At 55.0% G+C, this 21,639-nt stretch overlaps 1 protein-coding gene across 1 annotated transcript; it reads right to left on the minus strand.

Moving 5' to 3' along the window:
• Nucleotides 1-737: 737 nt before the first annotated feature.
• On the minus strand, nt 738-18,735 carry LOC146423386 (F-BAR domain only protein 1-like; the record flags this gene model as incomplete). The annotated part of the gene is made up of 15 exons (XM_085044819.1): nt 18,616-18,735; nt 18,049-18,123; nt 16,097-16,238; nt 12,530-12,682; nt 10,948-11,052; nt 9,238-9,336; nt 6,706-6,802; nt 4,597-4,641; nt 4,452-4,524; nt 3,056-3,077; nt 2,919-2,973; nt 1,848-2,026; nt 1,749-1,773; nt 885-947; nt 738-780 (listed from the first exon to the last, which is right to left on the minus strand). Coding segments are annotated over exons 1-15 (1,229 nt in total), but the record flags the coding sequence as incomplete, so codon positions are not given.
• Nucleotides 18,736-21,639: the final 2,904 nt, after the last annotated feature.

A 21,639-nucleotide genomic window follows, 5' to 3' on the forward strand; every position in this document is an offset into this window, starting at 1 on the left:
AGGACACCTCAAGGACAGAGGGGACAGAGGGGGTCAGCAGGCACCCCAGGACACCTCAAGGACAAGGGGGACAGTGAGGGGACAGAGGGGGGTCAGCAGCCACCCAGGACACCTCAAGGGGGACAGAGAGGGGGTCAGCACCCAGCCAGGACACTTCAAGGAAAAGGGGGGACAGAGAGGGGACAGTGAGGGGACACAGTGGGGGTCAGCAGCCACCCAGGACACCTCAAGGGGGACAGAAAGGGGACAGAGAGGGGGTCAGCAGCCACCCAGGACACCTCAAGGACAAGGGGGACAGTGAGGGGACAGAGAGGGGTCAGCACCCACCCAGGACACCTCAAGGACAGAGAGGGGACAGAGAGGGGACAGAAAGGGGGTCAGCAGCCACCCAGGACACCTCAAGGACAAGGGGGACAGTGAGGGGACAGAGAGGGGGTCAGCAGCCACCCAGGACACCTCAAGGACAGAGGGGACAGAGAGGGGACAGAGAGGGGGTCAGCAGCCACCCAGGACACCTCAAGGACAGAGGGGACACAGTGGGGGTCAGCAGCCACCCCAGGACACCTCAAGGGGGACAGAGAGGGGGTCAGCAGCCACCCAGGACACCTCAAGGGGGACAGAGAGGGGGTCAGCAGCCACCCCAGGACACCTCAAGGGGGACAGAGAGGGGGTCAGCAGCCACCCCAGGACACCCCAAGGACAAGGGGTGACAACCCCGTGCCACCCCAATCCCGTACCTGTTCACTGCTGCCACCGGCAGACCTCTGCCCGCGGTGTCACCTGCGGGGACAGGGGACACGCTGGGGGTGCCACAGCCACTGCCACCCCCCGCCAGGACCCCTGGCCATCACCCAGTGTCCCCAAGATCCCCCAGAGGGTCTCACCCGCTGCCAGGGTCCCCTCGGGGTCGGTGTCACTCGAGGCTGGGGGCAGCGGTGCCACGTGTCCTGCGGAGGGGTGGCACTGAGGGGACACCGAGCCACCGCGACCCCAACGCTCTGGGGGGGCTTGGGAAGGGGGGTGACAAGGGGACAGGGAGTGGGGCTCAGGGAGGGTGGCATTGTCCCCAAGGAATGGGGTTCAGGGAGGGTGGCATTGTCCCCAAGGGGTGGGGTTAAGGAGGGTGGGATGTCCCCAAGGAATGGGGGTCAGGGAGGGTGGCATTGTCCCCAAGGGAAGGGACTCAGGAAGGATGGCATGTCCCCAAGGAATGGGGGTCAGGAAAGGTGGCATGTCCCCAGGGATTGGGTTGAAGGAGGGTGGCATTGTCCCCAAGGAAAGGGGCTCAGGGAGGGTGGGATGTCCCTAAAGACTGGGTTTAAGGAGGATGTGATGTCCCCAAGGTCATGGTCCCAGGAATGATGGGGTGTCCCCAAGGAATGGGGCTCAGAAGGGTGGCATTGTCCCCAAGGACAGGGTCTTAGGAAGGATCTGATGTCCCCAATGGAATGCTCCCAGGAAGGATGTGACATCCCCAAGGACAGGCTGTCAGGAAGAATCTGATGTCCCCAAGGATTGGGTTGAAGGAGGGTGGCATTGTCCCCAAGGAAAGGGGCTCAGGGAGGGTGGGATGTCCCCAAAGATTGGGTTTAAGGACGGTGGGATGTCCCCAAAAAAAGGGGTCCAGGAAGGGTGGGATGTCCCCAAGGAATGGGGCTCAGAAGGGTGGCATTGTCCCCAAGGACAGAGTCCCAGGAAGGCTGTGACACCCCCAAAGCTCAATGTCCCCTCCCCGCAGTGCCACTCACGGGACGCCTGCCTGCGCACGGTGCCCTGCAAGACAAGGTGACAACGCTCAGGTCACCCCGCCAGCCTCCCAGGTGTCCCCACAACCCCCCCAGGCTCACCCCAACGCCGGGCGCCAGGATCAGATTTCCCACGGTGGCCTTCAGCTGCTCCACGGTGGCCTCGGCGCTGCCGGCGGCTTCCCGCGGCTGCACCGGCTTGATGTGAACGAAAAATTTCCGCGGCTCGTCCTCGTCGTAGTCGGAATCGCTGGAGGAACATTCCGGATGCTCCGCCTCGCCTGAGCCCCACGTTAAGGCGATTTTTTGGGGCAATTTCCCGTCACATTCTAGAAAATTCCCTCCCTTTTTCCCCATTTTGTCCCCAGGATACTCCTCACCTGAGCCCCAATTTAAAGTGATTTTTTTTTAGGATTTCCCGTCACATCCTAGAAAATTCCCTCCCTTTTTCCCCCGTTTTGTCCCCAGGATACTCTTTGCCTGAGCCCAAATTTAAGGTGATTTTTTTTTTGGGATTTCCCGTCACATCCTAGAAAATTCCCTCCCTTTTTCCCCCGTTTTGTCCCCAGGATACTCCTCGCCTGAGCCCCAGTTTAAGGCGATTTTTTTTTGGGATTTCCCGTCACATCCTAGAAAATTCCCTCCCTTTTTCCCCACTTTGTCCCCAGGAATCTCCTCACCTGAATCCCAATTTAAGGCGATTTTTTTCAGGATTTCCCGTCACATCCTAGAAAATTCCCTCCCTTTTTCCCCACTTTGTCCCCCCAGGATACTCCTCGCCTGAGCCCCAATTTAAGCCGATTTTTTTTGGGATTTCCTGTCACATCCTAGAAAATTCCCTCCCTTTTTCCCCATTTTGTCCCCAGGATACTCCTCTCCTGAGCCTCACTTAAGGCGATTTTTTTCAGGGATTTCCTGTCACATCCTAGAAAATTCCCTCCCTTTTTCCCCGTTTTGTCCCCTGAGGATACTCCTCGCCTGAGCCCCAATTTAAGGCGATTTTTTTTTTGGGATTTCCCGTCACATCCTAGAAAATTCCCTCCTTTTTTCCCTGTTTTGTCCCCAGGATACTCCTCGCCTGAGCCCCAATTTAAGGCGATTTTTTTTTTGGGATTTCCTGTCACATCCTAGAAAATTCCCTCCCTTTTTCCCCCATTTTGTCCCCAAGGATACTCCGGGCGATGTCCGGGCGCACGGTGAATCCGTCCTCGTCCACCTCCGGGCAGCTCTGTGGGGACACGTTGGGGACATTCCCAGTGTTCCCAGTTTTTGGGGTGGGGTGGAGGGGTTGGGGGTTGCTGGGTGCTCACCAGGTCGTTATCCGGAGATTCCCTGGGGAGTGAGAGGGGGAGAGTCAGGTGGGGATGTGGGGAAAGGGGGTGGGAATTTGGGAATTTGGGGATGTGGGAATTTGGGGATGTAGGATGTGGGAATTCAAGGATATGGGAATTCAGGGATATGGGAATTCAGGGATATGGGAATTCAGGGATATGGGATGCAGGGATATAGGACGTGGGAATTCAGGGATATGGGAATTCAGGGATGTGGGAATTCAGAGATATAGGATGTGGGAACTCAGGGATATAAGATGTGGGAATTCAGGGATGTGGGAATTCAGGGATATGGGAATTCAGGGATATAGGATGTGGGAATTCTGGAATATGGGTTGCAGGAATTCAGGGATGCAGGGATGTGGAATTCGGGGATATGGGAATTCAGGTATATGGGAATTCAGGGATATGGGAATTTGGGGATATAGGATGTGGGAACTCAGGGATATAAAATGTGGGAATTCAGGGATGCAGGAATTCAGGGATATGGGAATTCAGAGATACAGGATGTGGGAATTCAGGGATTTGGGATGCAGGAATTCAGGGATGTGAGGATATTAGATGTGGGAATTCAAGTATATGGGAATTCAGGGATATGGGATGCAGGTATATAGGATGTGGGAATTCAGGGATGTGGGAATTCGGGGATGCAGGGATATTGGATACGGAAATTCAGGGATATGGGATGTGGGAATTCCGAGATGGAAGGATATGAGATGTGGGAATTCAGGGATGCAGGAATTCAGGGATATGGGAATTCAGGGATATGGTATGTGGGAATTCAGGGATATGGGAATTCGGGGATGTGGGATATTGGATATGGAAATTCAGGGATGTGGGATGTGGGAATTCCGAGATGGAAGGATATGAGATGTGGGAATTCAGGGATATAGGATGTGGGAATTCAGGGATACAGGATGTGGGAATTCAGGGATGCAGGGATATTAGATGTGGGAATTCAGGGATATGGGAATTTGGGGATGCAGGTATATAGGATGTGGGAATTCAGGGATATAAAATGTGGGAATTCAGGGACATGGGAATTCAGGGATATGGGATGTGGGAATTCCGAGATCGAAGGATATGAGATGTGGGAATTCAGGGATATAGGATACAGGAATTCAGGGATATAGGATGTGGGAACTCAGGGATGCAGGGATATTAGATGTGGGAATTCAGGGACATGGGAATTCAGGGATATAGGATGCGGGAATTCTGGGATATGGGATGCAGGAATTCAGGGATGCAGGAATTCAGGAATATGGCATGCAGGGATATAGGATGCAGGAATTCAAGGATATAAGATGTGGGAATTCAGGGATATAGGATCCTGAATTCCTGGGATCCCGCAGCAATCCCATCCCGTATCCCTCACCCCGCGTCCCTCTCGCGCTCCTTGCGGCTCAGCCCCGGGATCCGGAAGGCTTTGCTGCGGCTCCTCTTGGCTCCTGGGGAGGTCAGCAGGGGTCAGGGACAGCCCGGCCGGCCCGGCGCTCCCGGCGCCCCGCAGACGTACTTGCCTTCCTGCGCCGGAGCCAGCCGGTACTCGTCGAAATCCAGAGCTCCTGCCGGGGGGAGAGGGAGCAGGGGTCAGCCGGGAGGGTTGGGGGGTCGTTTGGGATTGTTTGGGGTCGTTTGGGATCATTTGGGATCAGGTGAGATCGTTTGGGATCAGCCAGGAACGTTTGGGATCGTTTGGGATTGTTTGGGGTCGTTTGGGATCGTTTGGGATCAGCCAGGATGATTTGGGATCGTTTGGGATCAGCCAGGATGATTTGGGATCAGCCAGGATGATTTGGGATCGTTTGGGATCAGCCAGGAACGTTTGGGATCATTTGGGATCAGCCAGGATCGTTTGGGATCAGCCAGGATGGTTTGGGATCATTTGGGATCAGCCAGGAACGTTTGGGATCGTTTGGGATCAGCCAGGAACGTTTGGGATCGTTTGGGATCAGCCAGGAGCATTTGGGATCAGCCAGGATGATTTGGGATCGTTTGGGATTGTTTGGGGTGGTTTGGGATCATTTGGGATCAGGTGAGATCGTTTGGGATCAGCCAGGAACGTTTGGGATCGTTTGGGATCAGCCAGGAACGTTTGGGATCATTTGGGATCAGCCAGGATGATTTGGGATTGTTTGGGATCAGCCAGGAACGTTTGGGATCCTTTGGGATCAGCCAGGATCGTTTGGGATCAGCTGGGATCATTTGGGATAATTTGGGACCAGCCAGGATGATTTGGGATCAGCTGGGATCAACCGGGATGGTTTGGGATAGTTTGGGATCAGCTGGGATAGTTTGGGATAATTTAGGATCATTTGGGATCAACTGGCATTGTTTGGGATCAGCTGGGATCAGTCAAGATCAGCTGGGATAATTTGGGGTCATTTGGGATCGTTTGAAATCAGCTGGGATTGTTTGGGATCAGCCGGGATCATTTGGGATCAGCCATTACCATTTGGGATCATTTGGGTTCAGTCTGGATCATTTGGGATCGTTTGGGATCCTTCAAGATAGTTTGGGATCATTTTGGATCATTTGGGATCAGTCTGGATCATTTGGGATCAGTCAGGATAGTTTGAAATCATTTGGGATCTTCCAGGATAGTTTGGGATCATTTGGGATCATTTGGGATCATTTGGGTCCAGTCTGGATCATTTGGCATCATTTGGGGTTGTTTGGGATCATTTGGGATAATTTGGTATAGTTTGGGATCAGCCAGGATCATTTGGGATCATTTGGGATTGTTTGGGATCAGCCAGGATAGTTTAGGATCCTTTGGGATCATTTGGGTTCAGACTGGATTGTTTGGGATTGTTTGGGATTGTTTGGGATCGTTTGGGATCATTTGGGATCGTTTGGGATCAGCCAGGATTGTTTGGGATTAACCAGGATCATTTGGGATAATTTGGGATGGTTTGGGATGATTTGGGATCCTTTGGGATGGTTTGGGATGGTTTGAGATCGTTTGGGATGGTTTGGGATCCTTTGGGATGATTTGGGATCCTTTGGGATCCTTTGAGATGGTTTGGGATGATTTGGGATTATTTGGGATAGTTTGGGATGATTTAGGATGATTTGGGATCCTTTGGGATGGTTTGGGATGATTTAGGATGGTTTGGGATGGTTTGGGATCCTTTGGGATGTTTTGGGATGGTTATTTGGGATGGTTTGGGATCATTTGGGATGATTTAGGATGGTTATTTGGGATCCTTTGGGATGGTTTGGGATGATTTGGGATGGTTTGGGATTGTTTGGGATGATTTGGGATCATTTGGGATGATTTGGGATCCTTTGGGATGGTTTGGGATGGTTTGGGATGGTTTGGGATGATTTAGGATGGTTTGGGATGGTTATTTGGGATGATTTGGGATGATTTAGGATGGTTTGGGATCATTTGGGATCATTTGGGATGCTCCGGGATCCTTTGGGATCATTTGGGATGGTTTGGGATCATTTGGGATGGTTTGGGATGGTTTGGGATGGTTTAGGATGGTTTAGGATCCTTTGGGATGGTTTGGGATGGTTTGGGATGATTTGGGATGGTTTGGGATGGTTTGGGATCATTTGGGATCATTTGGGATGCTCCAGGATCCTTTGGGATGGTTATTTGGGATGGTTTGGGATCTCACCCGGCCGCTCTCTGCCCGTCCCCTTGCTCTCGGCGAAGCGGCGCAGCAGCATCTCGGTGCCGATGTTCTCCACGTTCTGCTTGAACTCCTCGTGCACCTGAGGGGAAAACCCCAAAAATTGGGAATGGGATCGGGAATGAACGGGGGAAACCCCAAAAAAATGGGAATGGGATGGGGAATGAAGAGGGAAAATCCCAAAAAACGGGAATGGAATGGGGAATGAAGGGGGAAAAAACCCTAAAAATGGGAATGGGATGGGGAATGAAGGGGAAAAACCCCAAAATGGGAATGGGATGTGAAAAAAACCCCAAAAAAAGGGGAATGGGATGGGGAATGAAGGGGGAAAACTCCAAAAAAATGGGAATGGGATCGGGAATGAAGGGGGAAAACCCCAAAAAAATGGGAATGGGATCGGGAATGAACAGGGAAAACCCCAAAAACGGGAATGGGATGTGAAAAAACCCCAAAAAAGGGGAATGGGATCGGGAATGAAGGGGGAAAACCCCAAAAAAATGGGAATGGGATGGGGAATAAAGGGGAAAAACCCCAAAACCAGGAATTGGATGTGGAATGAAGAGGAAAAAAACCAAAAAAAAGGGGAATGGGATGGGGAATAAAGAGGGAAAATCAGGAATGGGATGTGGAATAAACAGGAAAAAACCCCAAAAAACCAGAAATGGGATGTGGAATAAACCCCAAAAACCGGGAATGGGATGTGGAATAAAGAGGGAAAGGAAAGGTGGGAATGGGACGTCGAATAAAGAGAGAAAGGTGGGAATGGGATGTGGAATAAAGAGGGAAAAAACCCCAAAAAACCAGAAATGGGACGTGGAACAAAGAGGGAAAAACAGGAATGGGACATGGAGTAAAGAGGAAGAAAACCCCAAAAAGCCAGAAATGGGATGTGATATAAACCCCAAAAACTGGGAATGGGATGTGGAATAAAGAGGGAAAACCAGGAATGGGATGTGGAATAAACCCCAAAATATGGGAATGGGATGTGGAATAAAGAGAAAATCAGGAATGGGATGTGGAATAAAGAGGGAAAATCAGGAATGGGATGTGGAATAGAGGGAAAAAAAACCAAAAAAACAGGAATGGGATGTGGAATAAACCCCAAAATATGGGAATGGGATGTGGAATAAAGAGAAAATCAGGAATGGGATGTGGAATGAAGAGGGAAAAACCCCCAAAAAAACAGGAATTGGATGTGGAATAAAGAGGAAAACAGGAATGGGATGTGGAATAAACAGGGAAAAATGGGAATGGGATGTGGAATAAAGAGGGAAAAAAACCCAAAAAACCAGGAATGGGATGTGGAATAAACCCCAAAAACTGGGAATGGGATGTGGAATAAAGAGGGAAAAACAGGAATGGGATGTGGAATAAAGAGGGAAAAAACCCCAAAAAACAGGAATTGGATGTGGAATAAAGAGGAAAACAGGAATGGGATGTGGAATAAAGAGGGAAAAACCCCAAACACTGGGAATGGGATGTAGAATAAAGAGGGAAAATCAGGAATGGGATGTGGAATAAAGAGGGAAAACCCTCAAAAACTGGGAATGGGATGTGGAATTAAGAGGGAAAATCAGGAATGGGATGTGGAATAAAGAGAAAAATGGGAATAGAATGTGGAATAAAGAGGGAGAAACAGGAATGGGATGTGGAATAAAGAGGGAAAAAAACCCCAAAACCAGGAATGGGATGTGGAATAAAGAGGGAAAGGTGGGAATGGGATGTGGAATAAAGAGGGAAAAAACCCCAAAAAACAGGAATTGGATGTGGAATAAAGAGGGAAAACAGGAATGGGATGTGGAATAAAGAGGGAAAAATGGGAATGGGATGTGGAATAAAGAGAAAAATGGGAATGGGATGTGGGATAAAGAGGGAAAAAGCAGAAATGGGACATGGAGTAAAGAGGGAGAAAACCCCAAAAACGGGAATGGGATGCGGAATAAAGGGGGAAAAAACCCAAAAAATGGGAATGGGATGTGGAATAAAGAGGGAAAAGCAGGAATGGGATGTGGAATAAAGAGAAAAATGTGAATGGGATGTGGAATAAAGAGGGAGAAACAGGAAGGGGATGTGGAATAAAGAGGGGAAAAAACCAAAAATCCGGGAATGGGACATGGACTAAAGAGGGAAAACAGGAATGGGATGTGGAATAAACCCCAAAATATAGGAATGGGATGTGGAATAAAGAGAAAAATGGGAATGGGATGTGGAATAAAGAGGGAAAATCAGGAATGGGATGTGGAATAAAGAGGGAAAAAACCCCAAAAAACAGGAATGGGATGTGGAATAAAGAGGAAAACAGGAATGGGATGTGGAATAAATAGGGAAAAATGGGAATGGGATGTGGAATAAAGAGAAAAATGGGAACAGGATGTGGAATAAAGAAGGAAAGATGGGAATGGGATGTGGAATAAAGAGAAAAATGGGAACAGGATGTGGAATAAAGAAGGAAAGATGGGAATGGGATGTGGAATAAAGGGGAAAATCGGGAATGTCGGGGGGCTCAGGTGAGCTCACCTGGCCGATCTGGACGTGGGTATCCTCCACGGAGTGTGAGTAGGAGCCGATGAGACCCTTCATGTGCCGCAGGTGAGCTTCCTCCACCTCCTGGAAACGCTGCGGGGGGACAGCGGGGTTGGGAACGGGGGGATGTCCCCAAAATAGGGTTTGGGGTGGGTGGGATGTCCAAAAAAAGGGTTTGGGATGGGTGGAATGTCCCCAAAAAGGGTTTGGGATGGGATGGGATGGGATGGGATGGGATGGGATGGGATGGGATGGGATGGGATGGAATGGGATGGATGTTCCCAAAAAAGGGTTTGGGATGGATGGAATGTCCTCAGGGATGGGTTGGGGATGGGTGGGGTGTCCCCAGGGACATGGAGTGGGGTTTGGGATGGGTGGGATGTTCCCAAAAAAGGGTTTGGGGTGGGATGTCCCCAAAAAGGGTTTGGGATGGGATGGATGTCCTTAGGGAAGGGTTTGGGGTGGATGGGATGTCCAAAAAAAGGGTTTGGGATGGGATGGATGTGTCCAAAAAAAGGGTTTGGGATGGGATCCCTTCCCACATCCCATCGGTGCCCATGCCTTCCCAGATCAATCCCATCCCAAATCCCACCCCACCCCACCCCATCCCAGATCCCACCCACCCCAGATCCCACCCCATCCCACATCCCAGATCCCATCCCAGCTCCTACCCCATCCCAGATCCCATCAGTACCCATCCCTTCCCAAACCCCATCCCAAATCCTATCCCAAATCCTATCATTGCCCATCCCTTCCCAAATCCCATCCCAGATCCCATACCAAATCCCAGTGGTTCCCATCCCATCCCTTCCCAGATCCCATCCCTTCCCAAATCCCATCAGTGCCCATCCCATCCCAAATCCCTTCCCAAATCCTATCCCAAATCCCATCCCAGATCCCATCCCATCCCATCCCAGCTCCCATCCCATCCCAGATCTCAGATCCCATCCCAGATCCCACCCCATCCCAAATCCTATCATTGCCCATCCCTTCCCAGATCCTGTCCCAAATCACATCCCTGACCAGATCCCATCCCAGATCCCATCCCAGATCCCATCCCAGATCCCATCCCAGATCCCATCCCATCCCAGATCCCACCCCATCCCAAATCCCATCCCTGCCCATCCCTGTCCAGATCCCATCCCAAATCCCACCCCTGCCCATCCCAAATCCCACCCCATCCCATCCCAAATCCCATCCCATCCCAAATCCCAGATCCCATCCCAAATCCCAAATCCCACCCCATCCCAGATCCCACCCCATCTCAAATCTTATCATTGCCCATCCCTTCCCAGATCCTGTCCCAGATCCCATCCCATCCCAAATCCCATCCCATCCCATCCCAGATCCCATCCCGTCCCAGATCCCACCCCACCCCATCCTAAATCCCACCTCATCCCAGATCCCATCCCGTCCCAGATCCCATCCCATCCCACATCCTATCATTGCCGATCCCTTCCCAGATTGCATCCCAAATCCCATCCCAGATCCCATCCCATCCCAGATCCCACCCCATCCCACATCCTATCATTGCCCATCCTTTCCCAGATTGCATCCCAAATCACATCCCTGCCCAGATCCCATCCCAGATCCCATCCCAGATCCCATCACATCCCAAATCCCACCCCATCCCATCCCAAATCCCACCCCACCCCAAATCCCACCCCAAACCCCACCCCATCCCAGATCCCCCGCAGTTCGCACCACGGCCGAGTCCAGCATGCGCTGCTCGAAGTCAGCTCGGGCAGCGTTGTACTTCTCCACGGCTCTGCGCAGCGCCTCGCCCGCCTTCCGGGACTTGAGCTCCGCCTGCGCCACCGCCACGGGGACAGCGTGGGGACAGCGTGGGGACAGCGTGGGGACAGCGTGGGGACAGACAGGGACAGCGTGGGGACAGCGTGGGGACAGCGTGGGGACAGCGTGGGGACAGCGTGGGGACAGACAGGGACAGCGTGGGGACAGCGTGGGGACAGCATGGGGACAGCATGGGGACAGACAGGGGACAGCGTGGGGACAGCATGGGGACAGACAGGGACAGCATGGGGACAGCGTGAGGACAGACAGGGATTGTCAGTAAGGGGACAGGGGACAGCCGGGGGACAGACAGGGGACAGCGTGGGGACAGCATGGGGACAGCATGGGGACAGCGTGGGGACAGACGGGGATCGTCAGTAAGGGGACAGGGGACAGCCGGGGACAGCATGGGGACAGCATGGGGACAGAGGGGACAGAGATCATCAGTAAGGGGACAGGGGACAGCCAGGGCACAGCCAGGGGACAGACAGAGATCGTCAGTAAGGGGACAGGGGACAGCATGGGGACAGACAGGGGACAGCGTGGGGACAGCATGGGGAGAGAGGGGACAGAGATCATCAGTAAGGGGACAGGGGACAGCCGGGGACAGCATGGGGACAGCATGGGGACAGAGGGGACAGAGATCATCAGTAAGGGGACAGGGGACAGCCGGGGACAGCATGGGGACAGCATGGGGATAGACAGGGGACAGACAGGGACAGCCGGGGACAGACAGGGGACAGCATGGGGACAGACAGGGACAGCCAGGGGACAGCATGGGGACAGACAGGGGACAGACAGAGATTGTCAATAAGGGCACAGGGGACAGCCAGGGGCCAGGGGACAGACAGGGGACCATGGGGGGGTGACAAGGACCACTGAGAGGGGTGACAGTGACCATGGGGACCAGTGACAGGGGCCACCAAGGGCCACTCAGGCACCACCAAGCCAGGGCCAGGAGAGACAGAGCCCAGCAGGGTGACAAATGTGGGGAGGTGACAGTGACCTGTCACTGAATCCTCCCACCGCGGGGAGGTGACAATGACCATGGGGAGGTGACAGTGACCATGGGGAGGTGACAGTGACCATGGGGAGGGGACAGTGAGGAGGAACAGAACCACTGCGAGTGCACAGGGACCACTGAGGGAGGTGACAGTGACCCCGGAGAGGTGACAATGACCATGGGAAGGGGACAGTGACCATGGGGAGGTGACAATGACCATGGGAAGGGGACAGTGACCATGGGGGGGTGACAATGACCACTCAGAGGGAGGTGACAGTGACCACAGGGACGTGACAATGACCATGGGGAGGTGACAGTGACCATGGGGAGGTGACAATGACCATGGGGAGGTGACAGTGACCCTGGGGAGGTGACAGGGCAGAGTAACAGAACCACTACGAGGGGACAGTGACCATGGGGAGGTGACAGTGACCATGGGGACGTGACAACGACCCCAGGGAGGTGACAGTGCCCACAGGGAGGTGTCACCTTGTCGATGTCCTTCTGGCTGGTGGCCTCCCGGCGCAGCCGCTCGTACTCGTGGCACTTGCTGTGGTAGCTGTCCCTGGACTTGGGCAGCAGCTGTGTCACCCCCTGCAGCAGCTGGACAGCCGCCAGTGTCCCTGCCACCTCCTCCTTGGACTGCGGGGACAGCCGTGTCACCAGGGTGTCACCAGGGTGTCACCCCCTGCAGCAGCTGGACAGCCGCCAGTGTCCCTGCCACCTCCTCCTTGGACTGCGGGGACAGCCGTGTCACCAGGGTGGGTGGGGATGCTTGGGGATGCTTGGGGACATTGGGGAAGCTTGGGGACACTTGGGGACGCTTGGGGACATTGGGGATGCTCAGGGATGCTTGGGGATGATTGGGAACACTTGGGGATGATTGGGGACACTTGGGGATGCTTGGGGACACCCAGTGACACTGGGGGACACTCGAGTATGCTTGGGGAGACTCGGGGACACCTGGGGACACTTGGGGATGCACAGGGATGCTCGGTGACACTCAGGGACACTCAGTGACATTCAGGGATACTCGGGGATGCTCGGGGACTCGTTGACCCTTGGTGACACTCGGTGACCCTCAGTGACATTTGGTGACTCCTGGTGACACCCGGTGACCCCCAGTGACACTTGTGACACTCAGTGACACTTGGGGACACTTGGGGACACTCAGGGACGCTTGGTGACCCCTGGTGACACCCAGTGACACTTGGTGACAGTGACACCCGGTGACACTGGGGGTTACTTGGGGACTCTTGGTGACACCTGCTGACCCTCGGTGAGCCCCAGTGACACTTGGTGACCCCCAGTGACACCCAATGACCCCTGGTGGCACTCAGTGACCCTCGGTGACACCCGGTGACACTCGGCCTGGCCAGTGACACTCAGGGACGCTTGGGGACTCTTGGTGATGCTTGGGGACACTCTATGACCCCCGGTGACCCTTGGTGACACCTGGTGACCCCCGGTGACCCTCGCTGACACTCAGTGACACTCTATGACCCCCGGTGACACTCGGTGACACTTGGTGACCCCCGGTGACCCTCGATGACATTTGGTGACACTTGGTGACACCCGGTGACACCGTACCTTCCTGTGCACGCTTGGGGACACTCGGGGACACTCAGGGATGTTTGGGGACATTTGGTGACACTCGATGACCCCCAGTGACCCCCGCTGACCCCCGGTGACACCCGGCCTGGCCAGTGGCACCTGGGGACATTTGGCGACCCCCGGTGACCCTCAGTGACCCTCCGTGACCCCCAGTGACCCTCAGTGACACCCGGTGATACTTGGTGACAGTGACACCCGCTGACCCCCGCTGACCCCTGGTGACACCCGGCCTGGCCAGTGACACCTGGGGACATTTGGTGACCCCCGGTGACACTCAGTGACACTCAGTGACCCCCGGTGACACTTGGGGACACCAGGTGACACCTAGTGACACTTGGTGACAGTGACACCCGCTGACCCCCGCTGACCCCCGATGGCCCCCGGTGACATTTGGTGGCACTCGGTGACACTCGGTGACACTCGGTGACACTCGGTGACACTTGGTGACACTTGGTGACACCCAGTGACCCTTGGTGACCCCCGGTGACACTTGGTGACACCCAGTGACCCTTGGTGACCCCTGGTGACCCCCAGTAACACTCGGTGACCCTCAGTGACACTCAGTGACCCCTGGTGACACCCGGTGACACTTGATGACCCCCGGTGACATTTGGTGACACCTGGCCTGGCCGGTGACACTCGGTGACACTCGGTGACACTTGGGGACGCTTGGGGACACTTGGGGACACTCGAGAACACCCAGTGACACTTGGTGACCCTCAGTGACACTCAGTGACCCCCTCTGACATTCGGTGACACCAGGTGACATTTGGTGACCCCCGCTGACCCTCAGTGACCCTCAATGACCCCCGGTGACACTTGGTGACACTTGGTGACACTCAGTGACATTTGGTGACCCCCGCTGACCCTCAGTGACACCCGCTGACACTTGGTGACACTCAGTGACACTTGGGGACAGTGACCCCCGGTGACACTGGGGGATGCGTGGAGATGCCCGGTGACACTCAGTGACCCTCAGTGACATTTGGTGACCCCCGGTGACACTTGGTGACACTCGGTGACACTTGGTGACACTCGGTGACACTTGGTGACCCCCGGTGACCCCCAGTGACCCTTGGTGACATTTGGTGACACCCGGTGACACCGTACCTTCCTGTGCACGCTTGGGGACACTCGGGGACACTCAGGGATGTTTGGGGACACTTGGTGACACTCGATGACCCCCGGTGACACTCAGTGACCCTCCGTGACCCCCAGTGACACCCGCTGACCCCCGCTGACCCCCGGTGACACCCGGCCTGGCCAGTGGCACCTGGGGACATTTGGCGACCCCCGGTGACACTCAGTGACACTCAGTGACCCCCGGTGACACCTGGGGACACCCGGTGACACTTGGTGACAGTGACACCCGCTGACCCCCGCTGACCCCTGGTGACACCCGGCCTGGCCAGTGACACCTGGGGACATTTGGCGACCCCCGGTGACACTCAGTGACACTCAGTGACCCCCAGTGACACCTGGGGACACCAGGTGACACCTAGTGACACTTGGTGACAGTGACCCCCGCTGAACCCCGATGACCCCCGGTGACCCTTGGTGACCCCCGGTGACACTTGGTGACACTCGGTGACACTTGGTGACCCCCGGTGACACTTGGTGACACCCAGTGACCCTTGGTGACCCCCGGTGACCCCCAGTAACACTCGGTGACCCTCAGTGACACTCAGTGACCCCTGGTGACACTTGATGACCCCTGGTGACATTTGGTGACACCTGGCCTGGCCGGTGACACTCGGTGACACTCGGTGACACTCGGTGACACTTGGGGACGCTTGGGGATGCTTGGGGACACTCGAGAACACCCAGTGACACTTGGTGACCCTCAGTGACACTCAGTGACCCCCTCTGACATTCGGTGACACCAGGTGACATTTGGTGACCCCCCATGACCCCCGATGACCCTCGGTGACACCCGGTGACCCTCAGTGACACTCAATGACCCCCAGTGACCCCTGGTGACCCTCGATGACATTCGGTGACATTTGGTGACACCCGGTGACACCGTACCTTCCTGTGCACGCTTGGGGACACTTGGGGACACTCAGGGATGTTTGGGGACACTTGGTGACACTCGATGACCCCTGGTGACACTCAGTGACCCTCCATGACCCCCAGTGACTCCCGGTGACACCCAGTGACACTTGGTGACAGTGACACCCGCTGACCCCCGGTGACACCCGGCCTGGCCAGTGACACTTGGGGACATTTGATGACCCCCAGTGACACTCAGTGACACTCAGTGACACTCAGTGACCCCCCGGTGACACTTGGGGACACCAGGTGACACCTAGTGACACTTGGTGACAGTGACCCCCGCTGAACCCCGATGACCCCCAATGACCCCCGGTGACACTCGATGACATTTGGTGACATTTGGTGACCCTTGGTGACACTCGGTGACACTCGGTGACACCGCCATACCTTCCTGTGCACCCGTCCCTGCTCCTCGCCGTAGCGCGCGATGTCCCTGAGCAGCTCCTGCAGCTTCCGCACCAGCTCCAGGTGACACAGCGCCAGCTTGTCCGACGTCACCCGGAACACCTCCCACAGCGGGGCGAACGTCCTGCGGGGACAGCCGGGGGACAGTGTCACCAGAGTGTCCCCAGAGTGTCCCCAGTGTCCCCACAGTGTCCCCAGACTGGAACACCTCCCACAGCGGGGCGAACGTCCTGCGGGGACAGCAGGGGGACAGTGTCACCAGAGTGTCCCCAGAGTGTCCCCAGTGTCCCCAGAGTGTCCCCAGACTGGAACACCTCCCACAGGGACAGCTGGGTGACAGTTGTCCCCACAGTGTCCCCACAGTGTCCCCACAGTGTCCCCAGACTGGAACACGTCCCACAGGGACAGCCAGCAGGGTGACATTGTCCCCGGAGTGTCCCCAGACTGGAACACCTCCCACAGCGGGGCGAACGTCCTGTGGGGACAGCTGGCAGGGTGACAGTTGTCACCAGAGTGTCCCCACAGTGTCCCCAGAGTGTCCCCAGACTGGGACACCTCCCACAGCAGGGCAAATGTCGCTGGGAGGGTGACATTGTCCCCAGATTGTCCCCAGATTGGGACACCTCCCACAGCGGGGCGAATGTCCTGCGGGGACAGCCGGGATGGTGACATTGTCCCCAGACTGGAACACCTCCCACAGGGACAGCTGGCAGGGTGACAGTTGTCCCCAGATTGTCCCCAGAGTGTCCCCAGACTGGAACACCTCCCACAGCGGGGCGAACGTCCTGCGGGGACAGTCAGCAGGGTGACAGTGTCCCCACAGTGTCCCCAGAGTGGAACACCTCCCACAGCAGGGCAAATGTCGCTGGGAGGGTGACAGTTGTCCCCAGATTGTCCCCAGACTGGAACACCTCCCACAGCGGGGCAAATGTCCTGTGGGGACAGCCGGGAGGGTGACATTGTCCCCACAGTGTCCCCACAGTGTCCCCACAGTGTCCCCACAGTGTCCCCAGAGTGGAACACCTCCCACAGCGGGGCGAACGTCCTGTGGGGACAGCCGGAAGGGTGACATTGTCCCCAGAGTGTCCCCACAGTGTCCCCAGATTGGAACACCTCCCATAGGGACAGCTGGCAGGGTGACAGTTGTCCCCAGTGTCCCCAGATTGGAACACCTCCCACAGCAGGGCGAACGCCCTGTGGGGACAGCCGGGATGGTGACATTGTCCCCAGAGTGTCACCTGGAACACCTCCCACAGCGGTGCAAATGTCCTGCCAGGGGACAGCTGGGAGGGTGACAGCTGTCCCCACAGTGTCCCCAGATTGTCCCCAGACTGGGACACCTCCCACAGCGGGGCGAACGTCCTGCCAGGGGACAGCTGGCAGGGTGACAGTTGTCCCCGGAGTGTCCCCAGAGTGTCCCCAGAGTGTCCCCTGATTGGGACACCTCCCACAGCGGGGCGAACGTCCTGTGGGGACAGCTGGGATGGTGACATTGTCCCCACAGTGTCCCCACAGTGTCCCTAGAGTGTCCCCAGACTGGAACACCTCCCACAGCAGGGCGAACGTCCTGTGGGGTGACATTGTCCCCACAGTGTCCCCACAGTGTCCCCACAGTGTCCCCAGACTGGAACACCTCCCACAGGGACAGCCGGCAGGGTGACAGTTGTCCCCAGATTGTCCCCAGACTGGAACACCTCCCACAGGGGACAGCCGGGAGGGTGACAGTGTCCCTACAGTGTCCCCAGAGTGTCCCCAGATTGGGACACCTCCCACAGGGACAGCCGGCAGGGTGACAGCTGTCCCCACAGTGTCCCCAGACTGGAACACCTCCCACAGCGGGGCGAACCTCCTGCCAGGGGACAGCCGGCAGGGTGACAGTTGTCCCCACAGTGTCCCCAGGTTGTCCCCAAGGCGGAGCTGGCGCTGTCACCTACCCCAGCTGGGTGCCGTTGGTGGCCATCTTGGACAGCTTGGCCATGGCCTTGGCATAGTTCTCCTCGATGGTGGCCCTGGGGACAGCGGGGATGGGGTTTGGGGACATTGTCAGGGGGTTTGGGGACATTGTCAGGGGGTTTGGGGACATCCTCAGGGGTTTGGGGACATTCTCAGGGGGTTTGGGACATCTTCAGGGGTTTGGGGACATCTTTGGGGTTTGAGGGATCCCAGGGTTCTGGGGACATTCTCAGGGTTTTGGGGACACACTCAGGGGTCTGGGGACATTCTCAGGGGTTTGGGGACATCTTCTGGGGATTTGGGGACATCTTCAGGGGGTTTTGGGGACATTCTCGGGGGTTTTGGGGATCCCACAGGGGGTTTGGGGACATTCTCAGGGGGATTTGGGGACATCCTAGGGGGGTTTGGGGACATTCTCAGGGGGTTTGGGGACATCTTCAGGGGTTTGGGGACATCTTCAGGGGATTTGGGGACATCCTAGGGGGATTTGGGGACACTCTCAGGGGTTTGGGGACATTCTCAGTGATTTTGGGGACACTCTTTGGTACCTCTCCCTCACGAAGTCGGCGAGCTCCTTGGTGTTGATCTGGCCGTGCTTCATGTTGTGGTACAGAACATCGAACCCTGCCAGCTTCTCGCCCTGGGGGGAAAAATCCCAAATCCTAAATCATCCCAAATCCCAAATCATCCCAAATCCCAAATCCCAAACCATCCCAAATCCCAAATCCCAAAAAATCCCAAATCCTGAATCCCAAATCATCCCAAATCCCAAATCCCAAATCCTAAATAATCCCAAATCCCAAATCATCCCAAATCCCAAATCCCAAATCATCCCAAATCCCAAATCATCCCAAATCCCAGACCCCGAATCCCCAATCCCAAATAATCCCGAATCTCAAATCCTAAATCCCTGAGACCCCGAATCCCGAATTCCAAATCCCACCCTCAGACCCCAAATCCCAAATCCCAGCCCCAGACCCCAAATCCCCAATCCCAAATCTCAAATCCTAAATCCCGAATCCCTGAGACCCCGAATCCCGAATTCCAAACAATCCCAAATCCCCAATCTCAAATTCCACCCTGAGACCCCAAATCCCAAACCCCAGGCCCCCCTGCGGTATTTTTGGGGTGCTGCCCCCTGACCCCAAGCCCCAAATCCCAAATCTCAAATCCCAAATCCCAAAACCCCCTATCCTATTTCTGGGGTGCTGCCCCCCGACCCCAAATCCCAAATCTCACCCTGAGACCCCAAATTCCACCTTCAGACCCCAAATCCCACCCCCCCAGGGGTATTTTTGGGGTGTTGCCCCCTGACCCCAAATCCCAAATCTGACCCTCAGACCCAAATCCCACCCCCAGATCCCTAATCCCAAATCCCACCTTCAGACCCCAAATCCCAGCCCCACCCTGAGACCCCAAATCCCTGAGACTCCAAATCCCACTCTGAGACCCCAAATCCCAAATCCTACCTTCAAACCCCAAATCCCAAATCCAAAATTCCACTCCTACCCTCAGACCCCAAGTCCCAGCCCCAACCTCAGACCCCAAATCCCACTCTGAGATCCCAAATCCCAAATCTAACCCTCAGACCCCAAATCGCCCCCTGAGACCTCAAATCTCACCCTGAGACCCCAAATCCCAAACTCCACCCCATCCTGAGACCCCAAATCCCACTCTGAGACCCCAAATATCACCCTGAGACCCCAAATCCCAAACTCCACCCCATCCTGAGACCCCAAATCCCACCTTCAGACCCCAAATCCCAAATCCCAAGTCCCAAATCCCACTCTGAGACCCCAAATCCCAAATCCCAAACCCCCCCTGGGGTATTTTTGGGGTATTTGCCCCCCGACCCCAAACCCCAAATCCCAAACCCCAAACCCCAAACCCCAAAAATACCCCAAATCCCAACCCCCCTGGGGTATTTTTGGGGTATTTTTGGGGTGTTTTTGGGGTATTTGCCCCCCGACCCCAAACCCCAAACCCCAAACCCCAAATCCCAAATCCCAAATCCCAAACCCCAAATCCCAAACCTCAAACCCCAAACCCCAAATCCCAAACCCCAAATCCCAAACCCCAAACCCCAAATCCCAAATCCCAAATCCCAAATCCCAAATCCCAAATCCGAAACCCCAAATCCCAAACCCCAAACCCCAAATCCCAAACCCCAAATCCCAACACCCCTGGGGTATTTTTGGGGTATTTTTGGGGTATTTTTGGGGTATTCTTGGGGTATTCTTGGGGCATTTTTGGGGTATTTTCCCCCCCGACCCCAAATCCCAAATCCGAAATCCCAAATCATCCCAAATTCCAAATCCCAACCCCCCTGGGGTATTTTTGGAGTATTTGCCCCCCTGACCCCAAATCCCAAAAAATCCCATACCCCAAATCCCAAATCCCAAACCCCAAACCCCAAACCCCAAACCCCAAATCCCAAATCCCAAACCCCAAACCCCAAACCCCAAACCCCAAATCCCAATCCCAAAACCCCAAAATCCCAAAATCCCAAAATCCCAAACCCCAAAACCCCAAATCCCCCAAACACCCCAAACCCCAAATCCCCAAACCCCAAGCCCCAAAACCCCAAATCCCAAACCAACCCCAAATCCCAAAACAACCCAAAATCCCCAAATCCTAAAACAATCCCAAAATCCCAAAACAGCCCCAAAATCCCAAATCCCAAACCCCAAACCCCAAATCCCAAATCCCAAACCCCAAATCCCAAATCCCAAACCCCAAATCCCAAACCCCAAATCCCAAACCCCAAAACCCCAAACACCAAATCCCAAACCCCAAAATCCTAAACCCCAAACCCCCCAAAACCCCAAACCCCAAACCCCAAACCCCAAACCCCAAACCCCAAACCCCAAACCCCAAACCCTAACCCAAACCCCAAATCCGAAATCCCAAACCCCAAATCCCAAACCCCAAATCCCAACCCCCCTGGGGTATTTTTGGGGTATTTTTGGGTATTTTTGGGGTATTTTTGGGGTATTTTTGGGGTATTTCCCGACCCCAAATCCCAAATCCCAAACCCCAAATCCCAAATCCCAAATCATCCCAAATCCCAAATCCCAACCCCCCTGGGGTATTTTTGGGGTATTTTGGGGTATTTTGGGGTATTTTTGGGGTATTTTTGGGGTATTTGCCCCCCGACCCCAAATCCCAAATCCCAAACCCCAAATCCCAAATCCCAAATCATCCCAAATCCCAAATCCCAACCCCCTGGGGTATTTTGGGGTATTTTGGGGTATTTTTGGGGTATTTTTGGGGTATTTGCCCCCCGACCCCAAATCCCAAATCCCAAACCCCAAATCCCAAATCCCAAATCCCAAACCCCAAACCCCAAATCCCAACCCCCTGGGGTATTTTTGGGGTATTTTGGGGTATTTTGGGGTATTTTTGGGGTGTTTTTGGGGTATTTTGGGGTATTTTTGGGGTAATTTTTGGGGTATTTTTGGGGTATTTTTGGGGTATTTTGGGGGTATTTTTGGGGTGTTTTTGGGGTGTTTTTGGGGTATTTTGGGGGTATTTTCCCCCCGACCCCAAACCCCAAATCCCAAACCCCCCCT

The sequence above is a fragment of the Lichenostomus cassidix genome, unplaced genomic scaffold (genome assembly GCF_008360975.1).
Source record: "Lichenostomus cassidix isolate B80296 unplaced genomic scaffold, HeHo_3.0 HiC_scaffold_810, whole genome shotgun sequence".
Classification (NCBI taxonomy): domain Eukaryota; kingdom Metazoa; phylum Chordata; class Aves; order Passeriformes; family Meliphagidae; genus Lichenostomus; species Lichenostomus cassidix.